Below are 18,927 nucleotides of genomic sequence, written 5' to 3'. Positions count from 1 at the left end.
CAAGACAACAAATCTTTGTGTATAATGTACCTTTGCTTGGGTAAAATAAAAACAGCCTTTATGTGCAGAAAATGTCATTGGGCTGATATAGAATGTAAAAGTTTGCTTTAATCTTTGCAGATATCAGCGGGAATGGCTTCATCGATGCCAATGATTTAACAGAAGTGTTGAAGGCTGCCAATCTCCCTCTCCCAGGATATAAAGCCAGAGAGCTCATTCAGAGTCTGACAACCACGGGGAATGGCAGGATCAGTTTTGATGAATTTATTTCAGTAAGTAAGATGTTATTTATTTCAGTCACTCAAGGTGATCCCCAGGGCACAGCAGAGGCACAAGCACAGGGTCTCTTGGGCACCACATTAATCCAATGAATCACCTCACTGGAAAAGTTGAAAGCAGAAGGTAACCAAACTAGAAATCCTGCAGTTAACTGGGACAAGTGATATGAATACAGCTGCTTACTGCATAGATGTCATATCTTTCAGTCTGGTTGATGCAGCAAGATAGTTTTTCAGTTATACGCTGCAAAAAGATGACGTTCTGGCTAGATGATTACAAAAAGTTTAAGCAGATTGAAACAGAAAACTTAATGGGGCATTTTTTTTATCAAAAAACTTCTTCTTTTTCTGGTCTGAACTGAGTCAAGTGCAAATGGTAAAATAGTGGGATTTCCCTCAGGATGGAGAAGTAGGTTTCTATTTGCTCTTTCTTCAAACCCAAACTGCTCTGCTCCAAAGTAACATTTTTGTTACTTAGCTGATCTTTGTTCCCTGTTTTGAAAGCATAAAAGCTGAGTATAGTCCTGTTGTACCTCAGCAGATACACTGATTGTACACAGAAACCCACTGAAAATAGTCAAGCCCTTTTTATGAAGCAGAGAGAATGTGTCTCCCGGCCCAAGAGCTCACTGTTTTAGCTTGGTTTAGTTCTCCAAAATTCTAAAATCCACTCTCATGCTTGAAAGATTTTCCAAGACCTGAAGAGTGATGATGTTGCTAAGTCATTCCGAAAGCAAATCAACAAGAAGGAGGGGATCTGTGCTATCGGGGGGACGTCGGAGCAGTCCAGTGCTGGCACCCAACACTCGTACTCAGGTAGGTGCAGCTGTCCCACACTGATAGCAGCAAGTGAGCCATGGCTGCAGCAGCACAAACACCTGCCCACTGCTTGCCAGGGAGGCAAGGCACAGGTTCCCCGCTGCTGATAGCCCATTTCCTTGTACTTTACTAGGCACTCATTCAGTAAACTCCCCTTGCAAACAGATGGTTCCTGACTTTTTCTCATGGAGAGCACAACCCCATCAGGGCTCTTCTCCCTGCCTGTTTCTCCAAGGTGAAAGTTGGTTGCTTTTGTTGCCTTGTGGGCACAGCCCACCCTGAAGCAGTTCCATGGGGAGGAGGTCTTACCCATGGCTGTCTTCTCCAAGGGCAAGGGCAGGGCAATGACTCTCTCTGGCAAGGGAGAACAGAGGATGCTTTCAAGCACTTCATCCACCTTCATCCCAGAGGGCACCTCCTCTGAGCTACTGGAGCCTGTGTGAGCTGCTGCTGCTACAGGATAGCTATGCTACAGCCCTGTTGAACTGCAGGCAGCAGTTGCCCATTACCCTCTGAATGCTCTTTGTCAGAGTCCTGGCCAGGCTTTTCTAGATATTCCACATGAAGAGGGTGTAATGTACAATACAGAATTATTTGAAGTTATGTGGGATTTCTATTTAGCAGGGTGGTACAGCAATGCTTTCAAATTATGGTGAAAGCACAAATTACTTGCAGAGCTTAGCATCTGCACCATACGTGTGAATCACATGAACTTCGTTACCAGTCTCTGCAATTTGCCTGCCCTCATGACCCAGGCAACCCCAGTGAGTGGGAAGGAGTACTGAAGGAGTATTAACCAGCTCAAGCCCATTGCTGTCCTGAGCTCATTTGCTTGTCTCCTGAGAGCCTCTTCCATGTAGGGTTTTGTTGATCAGTCACACTGGTGGGAAAGGCTCCCCCAGGAGTTCTGCCTTTGTAAGTAAAATGGTGGAAGAGGTACTGCACAGCAAACTGATGGATTTGACATTGGGTCCACAGAGGAAGAAAAATATGCCTTTGTCAACTGGATTAACAAAGCCCTTGAGAAGGACCCTGACTGCAAGCACGTGGTGCCAATGAATCCGGAAACAGACGACCTCTTCCAGGCGGTCGGTGATGGCATAGTGCTTTGGTAAATAATGCCTTTCTTTCTCACAAATGGGAACCGTGAGTCTGCAAAAACTCACATTTCTGTTTAAACAGAAGCTGCTGAATTTACATTAAGCTCAGGAGCTTTTGCAGACTCAGGGCCTTAATAATACTAGGGTTTTTTGCTTCTTTTATCTTCAAAAATATAAAGCGTATTTCACGTTTAATGAGAATTTTTCCTTGCCTCCAGACACTTACAATTAGATGAAGTCAGTGAAATTTGAGGAGCTGCTTGGTTTTATTTTTGGCCAAGGACTTTTGATGTTTCACACAAAGTGGCACAAAATAGTGAGTGCTTCCACAGACATTAGCTGCACAGTAAACTTTTCACACAACTTCACCTTGTGGCATTCTCGGCCTCACACCTACAGTACAGTCTGTATGTAGCCCAAAATAATTGCTCAAATATTGGGTGTGTGCCTCTGTGTGTATATGTAGAAGCAGAGGGTGATTATCTGTATTCATTAAGCAACTCTCCAGCTCTTAGACTTGCTCTTCAATGTAGAGACAAAAGCTATACCTGTATTTTGTGCATATGTAGCTTAGTGTATTTCTTGTTTTTTTTTTTTTCTTTTATTTCCAGTAAGATGATCAACTTTTCAGTGCCAGATACCATTGATGAGAGAACAATCAACAAAAAGAAACTCACACCCTTCACAATACAGGTACTAAACCACAGCAAAATTCTTTGCTTTTCCCCTTAGGATGCTTTTGTGTAATCACTTAGAGGAAAGGCTGGTTCTGCCCAACACAATCAGACAAAGTGTTCTGTGGCACAGTGTGATGCTCAGGTCCATGTCATAAAAACACGAAGACTTATATTTATATTTCTTTCCAAATATATGAGCAACCTGACTAACCAAACACAATGAGTAATGTTTACCGGATCAGAGCTTTAGATACTTTTGTGGTAGATGCCATATGAATGCAAGAGCACAGAGATAATACAGTGACCAGTTATAGTTGGAGTAGCTCTCAGAAGGCTGAATCCCTCTTTTAAGGCATGACAATGGGCTTGAACGCACAACTGATGTTGTTGTAGTCTGATGTCCTCACCAAAATACTGACTCTGACCCTGGCAAGTACCATGGAGTGCAAGAGGCCTGAAATGGGACCACAGTCTTTGCCTGCCTTTTACAAGACAGTATTTCACCTTGAATACTGAATCCCTCCTTTATTTCTATCACATGCACATGCATATGATTTAAAAAATTGACAAAAAGGGTATTAATTTTCACCTACTTAAAGTTTATTGTGTTTCTCACACAGCAGTATGTAGAGAGATATTTTTATATGAACAACATCTATGTATCTGGTACAGAATATAAATAGATATATGGAATAGATATGAACCTAACCCAGTTTAGCCCTCAGCTACTCTGATTTGATGGAACATTAGCCAGACTCAAGTGAGCTCAGAAGCCATTAAATTGGATTTTTATGCTGTATACCACATTTTTCAGTTCTAATCGTTTTGGTCAGCAGCATAACTTAATGATGCAGCTCAGATCAATCCCTGCCACACATAGACATGATTTGATCAATATAGCTTCCACTTTAACTTAACCCTTTTTCAGCTGTCTGCTGGAGAAAAGGTAATTAATTTGAAATGGTGCAATTTTTCTAGCTTATGTGAATTTACACTGTGTCTCTCTCTGCATTTTGTATCTAATCAGATCTCCCTGTCATGCCAGCAGTGCTGAAATTCATGTGCAAAATTGCAAATCTGTGTGATAAATCGTATTTTCCAGGCTTCTTTGCCTACTTTACTTGTCCTCTGTTAACCATGCCACCTTTTTGCATAGTGTAGACCTGAGGATCAGATTTTCTTATTCCCTTTATTTTAAATGGTCAGGAAACGGCAAAGGAACATAATGTTCATGAAATATCACTTGGTTTATGCCTGTCACAGTGAATCACTGAATCCCTCAGCTTCCTCTGCACACTCCCAGACCAGGAGTCCATACTCCAAAGTTCAAAAAGAAAATATCCAGATTTTACCAGTTCCAACCTTGGCTGAACTGCAAGGCTAAAAACTCATCACGTTTATTCATACTGATTCCTGGGACAGTGTGCTCCTTGTAAACACTACCAGCTAGCAACTTACTTGTGTCTTAGGTGTCAGGGCTTTTGCAGAGTGCTTAGGGAGAGCCAAACGTGGAATATCTACCAGTTGGTTGGGTTGTAGCTCTTTTCTCCCTCCATGTGTGCAGGACTGAGCAGAGGAGAGTTTGCCCCATGCCAAAGCTACATCTGTACTTGAGCATGAGCTTGAGCATTAGCTCTAGGGAGAGCCTGGCTTTGGTAACCAGGATTGAGCCAGGACATCACTGTGAATGTAGATGTATGCTCTAGGCTCCAGTGCCTTGTGACATGACATTTGCCACCTCTGCCAAAAAGACGTCCTTTCTGTCTTTGTGTTGAGACCCAGAATCTACTTGTAATCTCGAGGAGAGTCTGCATTCCCCTGCTCCCTGTGGCCAGACATGTATCCTGGGCTGCATCAAAAGAACTGTGGCCAGCAGGTCAAGGGAGGTGGTTCTGTCCCTTTACTCCACTCTGGTGAGACCCCACCTGGAGCACTGCCTCAGGAAAGACATAGTTCTGTGTACGTAAATGCATTCACAGTGAAGCTGCCTGCAGATTTCACTTGTTTTGGCTATGCCCCCTTCCTGTAGCCTCAGCTCTCAAGTTCTGCATCACTCAAAAGTTCTCATCTTTCCCTAGGAAAATCTGAACCTGGCCCTGAACTCTGCTTCAGCCATTGGGTGCCATGTTGTTAACATTGGAGCTGAAGACTTAAAAGAAGGGAAACCTTACCTGGTTCTGGGTCTTTTATGGCAAGTCATCAAAATTGGACTCTTTGCTGACATAGAGATCAGCAGGAATGAAGGTACGTATGGCTCTTCCTTTCAGTGCTCCACTGTTATCACTGCACAGTCTTTAGGGTAAAGCTCTTTAAAGAAAAAAAAAAAAATCTTGTTTTTAATTTTTTTCTTCAAGAATTTGTTGTCTGTTCTCTTGGCTGGTCTAACTTTCCTTGCTTTTCACAAGCTGCAGCATTCAAAAGTCCAAGGCTTTCTGTAGACTTGTGTGTTCAGAGCCTTTTCATGCCCATTGGGTCAGGAATGGTGGTCTACCTCCAAGTATATTGGTGTTTTAGCACTAAATGTGGGATAAGGAAATCTACATTCAGGAAGTGTGGCTCTTTCTTGCTCTTGATTGCCAAACATCTGCTCGCTCTTTGTGAAATCATAATTATAGAATCACAGAATAATTTTAGACCCTGGAGATCTGACTCTGCCATGCAGCTACCTGCTTTCAGCAGTACAACATCTTAAGGTCAGATGAGGTTGCTCAGAGCCTTTTCCAGTGTTTTCTGGGCAGCCTGTTCCAGAGCCCAACCACTCTTACTCTGAATTTTTTTTCTTATGTCTAGCTGGAATTTCCCTTCTGGCACCTTGTGTCCACAGCTCCTCATCCTTTTGCGGTGCACACTGGAGAAATGCAGATCTGGCCCCTCTAAAATGGTTGAAGACAATACTTGCTCCCCTCTCCAACCTCTCTTCAGGCTAAACAAACCCAGTTTTATCATGCTCTTCTCTTATGTCACAAACTCCTATCCAAACATTTTCTTGTCCTTCCATTAAACTCTCTTCAGTTTGTCAATGTCTCTCCTGTATTGGGGAGCCAGAAACTGGACACAGCATTCCAGATGTGTCTCACCAATGCCAAAATTCTCCATGAAGTAGCTTCAGCATGAAGGCTGTGGGTGTACATGCAGTCCATACAGCACCTCATCTTGCTGCTTTGTTCCCCATGCCTCTGGATAGTCCCTCACCCAACAGTGACACTTCTTTCCTCCAGTTTCTGTGCAGATGTTGCTTCACTCCTGTCACATTTCTATCCCTTTTGTTGCCAGGGCCCCCAATTCCCATTGCTTTGTAGGTAGCCTTGCCCTGCTTATTTGCTATTTTTTTCCCTTCTGGTATTTATTCCTTCACTTCTCATCTAAGACTTCATCTAAGACTAGACAAGCCAAGAAAATTCTGATTTCTTTTCAGGTTCTCTCTTTCCCTCATAGCCCTTCTCTGCAGCTGTTTCAGGTAAAATTTCCCTTTGTTGAACATGGGACCCTGTATTTCCAATGAACTTTCATAAGCATGTGATATCAAATGCAGTCATACATCCCAACTTCTATGAGAGGGAATTACCTGGAATGCACTTAATATCATGTTGGATTTTCCCCTGGTCATATCAAATGGTGGCTCAGAGTAGCTTAGAAGACACCTAATACACTCAAGTTCTCCTCCTTGGTTGGTGTAAGCTTTTAGCTAATAGCAGTTATTCATATTAACTCCCCAGTGAACATCTTCAAACATGGCACTATTAAATTGCATTCCGTTTTTATTACTGTCATCTAGTTCATTCTGTCTGATTTCCTGATCATCCTCTGTATTGACTATGCCACCTAGTGAATATCATCTTCACATTTTTAGCACAAGTATTTGTGCCAAGATAATTGATGCAAAAAAAAGGAGTAAACATTAATCCAAAAATCAATCCACGATCAACTCCACAAGAATGCTTCTTCCAGCCTTCTCTCAGTGTTAACACTGTTCCCTTCATAAAATCCTCTGTCTACTTTAAAATATTTAAAAATGCTTCTGTTATCCCCCTCTGGTGAAGTTTAACCCCATTGCACCCTATATCAAATTATCTATGTAACTCCAGTTATGGTATGTGTCCACTGTTTCCTTTATGTAGCCAATCCATAATTCTTTCAAGGATTGACAAAAGAATTGGAAGAAGATCAGAGCAGTGCAACACCCTCTCCCTTTTTACCACATTAATAATTAGTCTCCATGTTAGTTCTTCTTTTCAAAACTTGTTCTAAAGCCTTTCATCCTCCAGAGATCACTGAACACACTGCATTTGCAAGGGTCAGTCCTCCCATCCTGCCTGTTCCTCCTCTTATGAGCATAAAATCAATTTTTCTATATAAATAGGGTATGTCCTCAACTGACAGATGAGTTAACCCTACTGGCCCACAAGCCCATGAGGTCATGTGCAAATATTCCAGAATGCCTGTGTGAATCCAGCTTCAGTGTGAAGGTCACTGAGATTTCTTTCGTTGAAGCTGCAGAAAGCCTGTGTTCATATTCATTCCAGGCTTGCCCCTGTGCTCAGCATCACTGCATCCAACTCTGGACTTCTCAGCACAGGAAAGACTTGGAGCTCTTGGAGTGGGTCTAGAGAAAGGCTACAGAAAGGCTCAGAGTTCTGGGGCACTCCTACGAAGACAGGCTGAGAGAGCTGGGATTGTTCAGCCTGGAGAAGAGAAGGTTGCAGGGAGACCTTATTGCACCCTTCCCGTACCTAAAGGGACTTATGAGAAAGATGATGACAAACTTTTTAGCAGGGCCTGTTGCAAGAGCAAAAAGGATAACGGTTTTAAACAAAAGAGGGTAATCTAGCTTGAATTTTGGCAACATTTTGGCCACTCACACTTAGAAACTAGGGTAGGAAAATGTAAAAGAGAGAAAACAGTTATACATTTTCCTCAAAAAGTATTCACATCATTATTTTAATTTTTTTTTTCCTGCGTAGCCTTGATTGCCCTTCTGAGAGAAGGAGAGAGCCTGGAGGACCTGATGAAGTTGTCTCCAGAGGACCTGCTGCTGAGATGGGCAAACTATCACCTGGAAAATGCAGGATGCAACAAAGTCAACAATTTCAGCTCAGACATCAAGGTATGAGCAATACTGACCAACAAAAGCAAAACAGCAGCTCTACACCCAAATTCCTGTCCTCCACACAGGGATTGTGCACTGAAACAATCCAAGCATGTGGAGCTGGGTACATAAAATGCTTTTACTGGGGTTTGCCTTTGCACTCAGTAATATTCCTCCTCTTCCTGATCTCCCAGTCATCACTGCCAGCCCCAGCACATGAATTGCCAGAGAAAGGAATGGCTGCTGGCTCTGGACAGGGCATATGGACACTATTATCAGTTCCTTGCCTCTCCTCCTTTCCAAATGTCCTTAAATAACTCTTGACCTGACTTTGGTTTGGAAAAGCCTGGACCTTACTCAAACATGTAGAGAAAGATGATTGGGCATTTCCAATTCCCCGACTTGATCTTTCCCTCACCTGGGCTATGTGCTCCTCTGTCCCAGCCTTTGCTATAGCCCTGTATGCACTTTTCTGCGAGTTTTAATTCAGTGGGACTATTCAAAATACTACAGCTAGACTGGGAGACACTTGCAAGGGTGGGTTTGGAGTCTGTGTAGCATTATTTCATGTACTTGGGACCTCATGTGCTTGTAGGTGCAGTTTTCAGCAGAGCTTTCTCTGTAGGACCTTTGTTGTTCCCAGACAGATGTATGTGAACCTCAGTGGTGCCTGCTGATGAATTTCAGACCCTAAAACCCAGTGTGAGGCCCAGCTAGCATCCCAGAGACGCAGGGGGTGTATAAGGGAGGGTATCTGAGCTAGCTTACGAGAAAGCCAGGGGCTGGCCAGAACACCAACCTCACCAGCCACGACCTGACTTGCCTGCTCCCAGAACAGCATGGGAAAAGTCCGGCTCCAGAGGTACCTGGTCATAGGCTTCACTAGGGACTGAAGCATAAGCACAAGCATCAATTGCAATACAGAAAAAAAAACCACCAGGAAAGGCAACAGGAGGGGTAGAGAGTCACATTTAACAGTAAAATTTTTATTGTAACAGATTTTTGGTTCACTGGGTGGAGGTGACTGGAGAATATCCATGGGAAGGGAATGGAGTCTTTCCCATCTTTCTGTGGGCTGGCCAAAAAGACTATGGTGCAACTGATTAAATCCTATCTACAACTGAAAGCTAAATTGCAATTCTGGTGTTTACAGTTGGAAAATAAGGCACACATTAACAAGATTTCAGTGTTTACAGACATTCTCTAGCTAAGCCTGTCTCCCCACCTCACTTCTGTTGTAAATAACCACTTTCTAGATATGATGCATAGTAATGCACATGTAAAATATTTAAAATAATTCAGGTAGTCTGCTTTATATTTTGAAGATCATCAGTTGGGTTAGTTAGTCAAGTCCGTAGACATTAACATGTAGCTTTATTTTCAGTTCTTTGAGCTATTTTTGAAGTGAGTTAATATTTTCCACATATGGAAGCAGCATTGTATTTCACAAAAGATTAAAGACACAACACGTGAAATCCTTTTCTCGTTCCTGCCCTTTTGCCTGAAGAATGCTGATACTGTTGTCAGTTTTTACTTTTGTCCTTGAAAACTGTGCTTTCTCTTCCACAACTGTTCCAGCCTTGCTTTGAAATCCACTTTAAACATCTGCTTTCTCCTTCTGCGTTTTCTTTTATTAAATGCTCAGCAGCCTGACTTCTACAACATTATAAAGGTATGCATTTTCTTACCTCTGATTTTATGTTCAGATTAAGTAAATTCTGGTATCTTTTTGTTGTTGCTGTCCTTTCTTTAAGTGCAACACACAGCATTTTTGTCTCTTGTGTTGGGCGTTCAGCAGCACATATATATTGGCTCAGGGAAGAAATAGATCTGGCAAACGCAGCATAAGGTAGAAATTGCTAAGTGCTTCCAGCTTAATTAATTTAATTATGTAGCCCAATGATCGATGTAATAAAAATGAAGCATGCAGGCACATTGTTCAGGGGAGCACTGGCATGCAAAGGCTGAGCTTTAGATGTAATTTTTCTTCCCTTTAATTTCTCTGTCTGTCACAGGACTCAAGAGCTTATTACCATTTGCTGGACCAGGTCGCCCCCAAGGGAGATGAAGAAGGCATTCCAGCTATTACTATTGATATGTCAGGATTAAGGGTAAGATAAATTTGGAGTAAATGCCGATGTTTTCTGTCTGTTACTTGCATTGCTGGCCAACACAGGGCTGCACTGGGATGTCAGAACCAGCAAATTCTTTCTCGTATTGCAACATGAGCTTGAATTTCAGAAATCAAAGCTTTCAAAGAATTAAATTTTGGGTTTGGATTTTTGTTAGATATTAACTCTGAAACTTCAGCAACCATTTAATCACGCTGATAAAGTACTAGCATGCAACAAGTGTATTTAAATACATTTATCTGTGAATTTCATCAAACCATCACATTTTATATGGAATATGGCTGTAAAAGCAATATGGTGGGATGGTTGAATCGTAGGCAAAGCCCGTTTTTACTAACTTGCCATTAGTAAAAGTGGGAAAGGGAATACCTATAAATCCATCAAGGAGCTGCTTTAGCAGCTAGATCCCCACATGGAGACCCCAAGTGGGTGTGGGTGCAGTGCCAGGGCGGGGTGGGGCTGATGTCCCGTTCTGTGCCGGGCAGGAGAAGGATGACGTGCAGCGAGCCGAGTGCATGCTGCAGCAGGCTGAGCGCCTCGGCTGCCGCCAGTTCGTCACCGCCACCGACGTCGTCCGGGGCAACCCCAAGCTCAATCTGGCCTTCATCGCCAACTTGTTCAACAAATACCCTGCCCTGCATAAGCCAGAGAACCAGGACATCGACTGGAGCTCCATTGAAGGTCAGGAAAATGCAAATATCGCATGGTGCACCATTACTTTCTTATTTCCCATGTCAACCCATGTCTCCTTCTGTTCATGGTTCAGTGTGCTGTAAATTGAGAGTTAGGGTTTCTTCTCAAAACACATTACTGAAGTGTTGTGTTCTGCAGACCTTTGATTGATGTGTCTGTTGTTTTAGGTGAGACAAGGGAAGAAAGGACATTCAGGAACTGGATGAACTCCCTTGGCGTTAATCCACGTGTAAATCATTTGTATAGGTAAGATGAGGTATTACACTTCTTTCAGATGACAAATAGAGCCAGCAAGTTGCTTGCAAGAACATAAAAACTTTTGGGCCCTATAACAATATATGCTGCTTTGTGTTTCCCAAGAAACTAAGTTTACCTCTGCTAACAGTTGAGTTGTATCTCTTTCCTGTGTTCTTTGGACAACACTATATCCTTTTTATTGTTTTCAGTGACCTGTCAGATGCCTTGGTTATCTTCCAACTCTATGAAAAGATTAAAGTGCCAGTAGACTGGAACAGGGTGAACAAACCACCGTATCCTAAACTGGGTGGCAACATGAAGAAGGTACAAAAAGCTGGAATAGCTCCAGCAGTGATGCCTTATCCTCAGTGAATGCCTGTATCATTTCAAACAGCAATGTGGGTACTCATATTGCTCTCCAGTCCCAAGAACAGCACCTTAAATGATTTTTTTGCTTAGTCAGTGGATAATTTTTCATCCTGAAAAAGAAATATACATTAGACTCACTTGCTCTCTTGACAGGTGAAAAACATTTGTTAAGTAAAAAGACTTGACAACTCTTGCATCAGGATCTAAAAATGTATTTGCAGATCCCTTTTGCTACTGCTTTAGGCACTGATTATAATGCATCTGGACCGTGAGATGCATGGCACCAGCTTAATTGCAGCTGTCTGGATCACTGCCCTCCACATCAAATGAAGACAGTGATGATAAGCATTCTTGATCAGATGCATCAAGAACCGATCATACAGTTGCTGCTAAATACAAAGCTTTCTCCCAGCTATCTGGATGAGTAATTGCATCCAACTAGACCAGAGCGATCAACCAATCTAAAATATTGGCTGGGACACTAATCCTTTGTCTCAGTGCAATGCCATGATGCTGGAGGTACCCCTGAGCCATGTATTTTATTTTCCGGGGTAATCTGCTTTTCAGGCCCTGATAATGAAGTATAGCATTTTCTTCTATGTTAACTGTTTACCATGGTATTTTTGGGATGGATCTGCCTGCTGGTAGTCAATCAGCTGTATTATCACAGAGCCCCAAAGTTCCTGTTTGCCCAGGAGGATCTGGGCTGAGTGATCCAAAGAATTTAAAGTAACAGTGTCTTGTCGTCTTTCTTTTTTTCCTTGTATTTTGGAACCGCACCAATTGACCTTGCCATTAACAGCTTGAAAACTGCAACTATGCAGTGGAGCTGGGAAAGAATCAAGCCAAATTTTCCCTTGTTGGCATTGCTGGGCAAGATCTGAATGAAGGAAACCGTACGCTCACTCTGGCCTTAATCTGGCAGCTGATGAGAAGGTAGGTCAGCCAGCCACGAGCTTCAGAGCATTTTGCTATGCTCAGTTTGCATTGCAATAGTTTCCTGATGCTGTCACTGAGAAGGCTGTACAGCCTACAGCCTTCTCACTCCTCTGTTTGCACTTAAATGCCGAGGCAGAGTGACCTTTCGCTCACTCCTAGTTAAGGATGTGACCAGGGCACATCTTGTGGGCAAGGCCATTACAGTCAGCTCACACAGAAGATTATTATTGTCACTATCTGTATAGCAAGAATAAATGTTTATTGCATGGAAGGGAGGAAAAGAAGTTAAAAGGTGTCTGTATCAGGGAATAGGGACAGTGTCCCAGAAACAAGGAATTGATGTGGAAGTTTTGTCAGCTGCTCCCTGAAGTGGGCATAACTCAGTACCTCTCCCCATTTTAATGTTAGTTCTCCGTGTGTGCATGTTTCTGTGTTTAAGAGCACCATAACTGAGAGTAAAGAGACACAGTAGTTAGGAACTGAATACAGACTAAATTCAGACTATAGACATAGGTATAGGTTTATCAGTAAGGTAGTTAAAATAGGGATGAGGTGATTACTTACCATCAGTTTGGGATATCTTTCCAAGGTGTATGCTGACATCTAAGCAAAATATTCCGGGCTTGTTTTTATGCAGAAGATCAGTCTTAGGTGAGCAGAAGGATTCCTTTCTATCTCTAAAGTCAGTGATTATTTTTTAAGCACTATGAGAATGACTCATTTACAATGAGATACATTAAGAGGGACCTTCCAGGAATTTTAAGTAACCAAAACTTTTAACACTCCCGAAACAGTGATTAAGGAATTGGGTATGAATTAAACGAATTAGATTAATTACTCTGTTATAATATAAATCAAATGCACTGTGAGCATGTGTGAGGCAGAGGAATCATTGGGATGATCTCAGTCAAGCTGTGCACATACAGGACAATTCTGAGGTTACAGCAGACTTTGAGCAAATATCCTGGCTTCCCTCATAAGGTACACCCTGAATATCCTTGAAGACATTGGTGGTGGAGAGAAGGTCAATGATGAAATCATTGTCAGCTGGGTCAATGAAACACTGACTGCGGCTGGGAAGGATTCAACCATCTCCAGTTTCAAGGTACAGGTTTTTTCAGAAGTCTCTGCTTAGGAATCTCTTATTTGGTGTCTTTGTGTGTATGTTATATAGATGTTATGTAGATGTGTGTATGCATATATACACACACACTCTACATTATGATATAACTCACTACATAGATGGATTACTTTTCATTCCCTTTTAAAAGCTTGTTTAAATGCACAGGTTTTATTCCAGGGACTTTATTGTGAAAAAGTAATAGAAATATGATATGAAAACAACAGGAAACATCTTGAATTCCAGTTTGGCATGGGAAATCAAAGTATGGAGACAGGAATGATGACTGGAATTAAGGAAGAACTGCTGTGCTATTGGTTATGAATCAATAGCAATTACAAATGACAGTATTAAAAGGAACAATAGCAATACATTTATAACCTGGTAGTACCATTCAGGGGTACCTTGCCCTATTTTGCAAGGTACCATACAGACACAGAGATGGATGAGTTCTAGAGAGCTTCCAATTCCACTAATGTATCTATGACACTTCCCAAGCTAGGGAACTCAGTGGATATAAATCAGCAGTTTGCACCAGGCGAGAACAGATCCATCAAACTTTGTGTAATGAGTTCAGGAATCACACAGCTGGTCCTCCTCACACCTCCCATCAGTAGATGTCTATCAGTGTCATCTCCCCACATGAAGCAAATGCACTAGCCCTGCCCCCCATCTTTTGCTTTAATGACACTGTATTCTATGAAAAGGTGACTTGCTTAATGGGTGAGGGAAAGGCTGTGGATGTTGTCTACCTGGCTTTTAGTAAAGGCTTTGACACTGTTTACCACAACATTCTCCTGGAGAAACTGGCTGCTTATGGCTTGGACAGGTGCACTGTTTGCTGGGTAAAAACTGGATGGCAAGGCCCAGAGAGTTACATCCAGCTGGTGGCTGGTCACCAGTGGTGTCCCCAGGGCTCATTGTTGGGGCCATTTAACATCTTTATTGCTGGTCTGGACAAGTGTATCAAGTGCACCCCCAGTTTGCAGAGGACACCAAGTTGCGTGGGAATGTTGATCTGCTGGAAGGCAGGAAGGCTCTGCAGAGGGATTTGGACAGGCTGGATAGATGGACCAAGGCCAGTTGTGGGAGGTTCAACAAGACCAAGTGCTGGGTCCTGCACTTGGGTCACAACCCCTGCAGCGCTACAGGCTCGGGGAAGACTGGCTGCAAAGTGACCCAGCAGAAGAGGACCTGGGGGTGCTGGTCAACAGCAGCTGAATGTGAGGCAGAGTGTGCCCAGGTGGCCAAGAAGGCCAATGGCATCCTGGCCTGTATCAGCAATAGAGTGGCCAGCAGGAGCAGGGCAGTGATTGTGCCCCTGTACTCAGCCACACCTTGAATCAATCCCGTGTCCAGTTCTGGGCCCCTCACTGCAAGAAAGACTCCAGCACTGAGATGCTGGAGTGTGTCTAAGGGGCAACAAAGGTGGGAAAGGGTCTGGAGCATAAATCCTGTGAGGAGTGGCTGAGGGAGCTGGAGGTGTTTATCCTGGAGAAAATGAGACTCAAGGAAGACCTTGTCACTCTCTACAACTGCCTGAAAGGAAGGTTGTAGCCAAGTGGGGATCAGTGTCTTCTCCCAGGTAACAAGTGACAGGATAGGAGGAAATGGTCTTGAGTTTGGAAATGGCCACGGGAGGTTTAGATTGGATATTAGGGGAAATCTCTTCCCTTGAAGGGTTGTCACCCTGGAACAGGCTGCCCAGTGAAGTGGGTCACCATCACTGGAGGATTTAAAAAATGTGTAGATGTGGTGCTTAGGAACATGACTTAGTGGTGGACTGGGAAGTGCTAGATTAAGGTTGGACTTGATCATAAAAATCTTTTTCCACCTAAACGATTCTATGATGTTTCATCCCTTGGGTAAAAAATAATCCTTGAAAGAGTTCCTGGTCTGCCATAGATAAAAAATTATTCTGAGCAGCCCTTTGTGAAGTTCTAAATGGTATCTGACTGAACTGTCCATTGCTCTTGAGTCTAGACTCTGGCTTTTTGGGAGTTCTGTCATTCTGTTCTTGCATTAAATTTTATTTTCCCTCTATGCAGGATAGCAAAATCAGCACCAGCATGCCAGTCCTGGATCTCATTGATGCCATTCAACCAGGATCAATCAAGTACGACCTCTTGAAAACAGAGGACCTGAATGATGAGGAGAAACTAAATAATGCTAAGTATGTTTCTGCCAAGTGGCACTTAGCATGAGTTATCTGCTCAGGCTTGCCTAACTCTGCCTTTGAGAACTGCTCTGCTGTCATTCTCATCTCATCAACCTCAAGTGAGAAATACCACCAGAGTTAGAAGCATGAAAGCTGGGAGTTAGGTAGCAAAAAGACTATCAGTGGAAATGGAGTGTGTAATGTTGTAGTTCCTGCTTTATAAATTCCTTGAAAGGATTAAAATCACTTGGCTTCACAAGCTCCTATTTTCTCATATTAAATTTAAAATTCTTTTAGAGATCAGGGAACAATGCCAACAAAGTTAGCCATGGAAAAAAGGGATTAGAGGTCATGATAGCTCTTTAGTCACCTACGGGTGGAACAAGGGCCTATTTAAGAGAGAAAGGGGAGGACAGGATTCATGCCTGAAAATCTGGTTCTGTAGATGTGGATATTGATTTTTTTTTTCCCTGAATGCAAACGATTTCCTAGCAGAGAGTCCGTTCTGGGGGCATCTCCCTCTCTTTTCAGAGTTACACAGATCACCTCCTGGTCTGATCATCAGTTTAACTTCTCCTTTTCTATGCAGTAACTACAAAGGAGAAAAGGATGACTGTAAAGCAATCAGAGCTGCCATTCTTTTTCTAAAAACTTTTCCCACTGTTCTTTTTCCCTTCCATTTCCTACCATCTGTTCTCTTTCTTTTCTTGCAATCCTATGTGTGCTTTTCTCTGTACTTTATTTCTTCATTCCTCTGCTGTTCTTTTCCTCCTTCCCTACTCCCATTCCCCTATGTTCCCAATGTTTCCCTGCATTTTGGGAAAAATTTCACAAATGTGTGTGCTCTGAAGTGGGAAGAACCTGGGATGTTCTAGCTTTTTTAATGAAAAAATAAGAGAGCAGAGACAAACCCACTGGAGAGCAGCCAGTGGCTCTGAGGAGGGAGATGGGAATGTCAACTTGCCCTTTCTGGGTATGACTGAAAAAAGTCCCCAAATGTTGATTTCCAACAGCACTGATCTCCACTGACATCAGCCTTCTGCTTCCATCCTTGCAAGTTTGTTTATGTGCAAAGTCTGAGTCTCAGAGATTGAGGGGGAGAAAGACCAGAATGTCTGGTTGTGAGGATAATCTTTCAGGGGATGGAAGATTAAATGTTTCATACCAAGATCTGACCTGCAGTCTCCCATCCTGCAGGTAATCAGTGCTCTAACCATCAGGGAATGCACTCTGCCTTTTATTAGAAATGGAGTTCTTTATGAACCTGTCTCATACATTCCTATAGAAAAGTTTCACTTAGGTGAATCAGTGAAACCCACTCTAGTATTGATCATGTAAAACACTTAACAGGGGGAAAATTAATGCTACTGCACTAATTTCTGTCTTTATTTTTTCCTTTTTTTTTTTCCACCCTGCAATGCAGATATGCCATCTCTATGGCAAGAAAAATTGGAGCAAGAGTCTATGCCCTCCCAGAAGATCTGGTTGAAGTAAAACCCAAAATGGTCATGACAGTGTTTGCTTGCCTTATGGGAAAAGGCATGAAGAAAGTTTAAAGCACAAAAGACTTGCACTGATGCCTGTTATTCACCCTTTAGATTCCTTCAAACTGGATGCTCTTCTCTGTATCTAAGAAATAATGCAGGGTGCTCATGCTTTTAAGGCATGAATATTATACATGGTTCCAGATCATACAGAAGTCGTGTATTCACGTGTATCCAGGAAATACTTTGTTTTGAACAGTAATATGTGCTTGATTTCTTTGCTTTATTTTCCACTTTGCTAGGTATAACCATTTCATATTCCTAAATAAGTTTTTGACACTGAGGCCTAAGCATATCCTTTCATTAATGGATACCAGGGTTTTCTGTGAGAGGTCATCCAGTGACAGACAGCTTTTAGGACTATGAAATGTTATACTCTGCTTTTGCTGAAAATGTCATCATGCTTTTTGCAGCATTTCTGCCATACTTACCTTCAGTTTGCACCTGGGATAACAAAACAGGTTTCCCCAAGCCAATGCAAGTAGTAGTGAGTATATTTTTGAAATGGTAGGATCCTCTGAGGAAATTCTTGCAGAAAGAAAGAAGTGTTTAGTGTCTGTGATGTGTTGCTGGTATGTAAACTGAGCAGCACTTTCCCCTGCAAGTTATGCCTCTGCCATCCATGGCATTGCTCACAGAGTACATTACTGCTCACTGAAAAACACACAGCAGCCTGGTCCTCCAAGAACACCCAAACTCTGGAGCCTTTGCTACAGACATTCTCCAAAGGATAATTCATTTTTACATCGTAATACACTTAAAAAAGATTGCAAAGCATGATAGAAATGAAAACCATGTTAAAGAAACAAAGGGAATTTACTCAGTTAGTAGCAATAAAATAAGAAGTGAACCAAAGGGATGCAGAATGACATATTTATGTAGACGATAAAAATTAAACTCTGGTAACTTCGCAGACTTGCACTCAAGGGTCTGTGGCTCTGATTCAGGAGAGCATTTATACCTGTGCTTGCATAAGAAACACATACTAAAATGCTTCCCTGAGCCCAGGCTGGGATCCTCAACAGAGCTAAATCAGCTTTACTTTGCAGCTAACAAGGCGCTGTCAGTTTGCCTCTGTTGAGGACCTAGCCCTGTCTATGGGTAGTCAGTGGGATATATTTGCACTGAATCTCTTCCTTGGCATGAGACATTTACTGGCCTTTATGTGGATTTTACTGTGGTGAAATGCAGAAGGAGGAAATTTTGCCTTAATGCAATCCCACTGACACAGTCTGAGTTCTCTCCCTCTCCCCCTCCCTTTCCTCCAGCCCTTCAGAATTGCCTTAATAAAGAACCAATATTCAGTGACGTGAAAAGTCTCCAAATAAAATGTTCTATAAAGCCAAATGTGTAGTCCTTTCTCTTAGTAGTGAATGTGCTAGTCGGTGTGTGTCGTAGAGCTGAAATGGGGACAGATGTAAAAATAATCTGTGGGCTCACTGAGAATGTGTCTTCTGTATTGTTATTGAAACCACAGATTGCAGAGAATGGAAAGAATTATTTCCTACACCATTTCTGAAAATGCTACTCTGAGACACTGTCAAAGATAGGACTTGCAGTATGACTTCCCCGTTTGGTGCAATGCTCAGCATCCTCTTCCTTTGCCCAGGTACTCATAAACTTTGCTTCTTTAAGCATTCTGCAATGCAAATATGCTGCTTTGTTTCTGTAGTAATGGCCAGATCCTGTTTCTGATCAGATCTGATTGCCCTGTTCCTCTTATGAACCTTATGGGCATCCTAAGACCCATTCTGTCTGGTCCCAGTATTTCCCAG

General features: G+C 42.5%; 1 protein-coding gene across 3 annotated transcripts in view; it reads left to right on the top strand.

The window, feature by feature from the left end:
• LCP1 (lymphocyte cytosolic protein 1) overlaps window positions 1-18,499 on the top strand; it is a 50,946-nt gene extending 32,447 nt beyond the window's left edge. For 2 of the 3 annotated variants that reach the window (XM_042014171.1, XM_042014170.1), the window contains exons 3-16: window positions 121-272; window positions 965-1,094; window positions 2,076-2,208; window positions 2,809-2,890; window positions 4,953-5,118; window positions 7,836-7,978; window positions 9,976-10,071; window positions 10,578-10,773; window positions 10,953-11,031; window positions 11,232-11,346; window positions 12,194-12,327; window positions 13,312-13,435; window positions 15,499-15,623; window positions 17,032-18,499. In XM_042014171.1, coding sequence (XP_041870105.1) covers window positions 121-272; window positions 965-1,094; window positions 2,076-2,208; window positions 2,809-2,890; window positions 4,953-5,118; window positions 7,836-7,978; window positions 9,976-10,071; window positions 10,578-10,773; window positions 10,953-11,031; window positions 11,232-11,346; window positions 12,194-12,327; window positions 13,312-13,435; window positions 15,499-15,623; window positions 17,032-17,164 — 1,808 coding nt within the window. In that variant the 3' untranslated portion in view covers window positions 17,165-18,499. Of the gene's footprint in view, window positions 1-120; window positions 273-964; window positions 1,095-2,075; window positions 2,209-2,808; window positions 2,891-4,952; window positions 5,119-7,835; window positions 7,979-9,605; window positions 9,633-9,975; window positions 10,072-10,577; window positions 10,774-10,952; window positions 11,032-11,231; window positions 11,347-12,193; window positions 12,328-13,311; window positions 13,436-15,498; window positions 15,624-17,031 lie in introns of all 3 variants that reach the window. The other variant, XM_042014172.1, reaches the window with a different exon arrangement.
• Window positions 18,500-18,927: the final 428 nt, after the last annotated feature.

This window comes from Corvus kubaryi, unplaced genomic scaffold (genome assembly GCF_017639235.1).
Source record: "Corvus kubaryi isolate FWS band 111438036 unplaced genomic scaffold, C.kubaryi_AGA036_p1.0 split1-65, whole genome shotgun sequence".
Taxonomy (NCBI): domain Eukaryota; kingdom Metazoa; phylum Chordata; class Aves; order Passeriformes; family Corvidae; genus Corvus; species Corvus kubaryi.
Note: the sequence above shows the minus strand (reverse complement) of the source record. Positions and strands in the feature narration are given on the sequence as shown.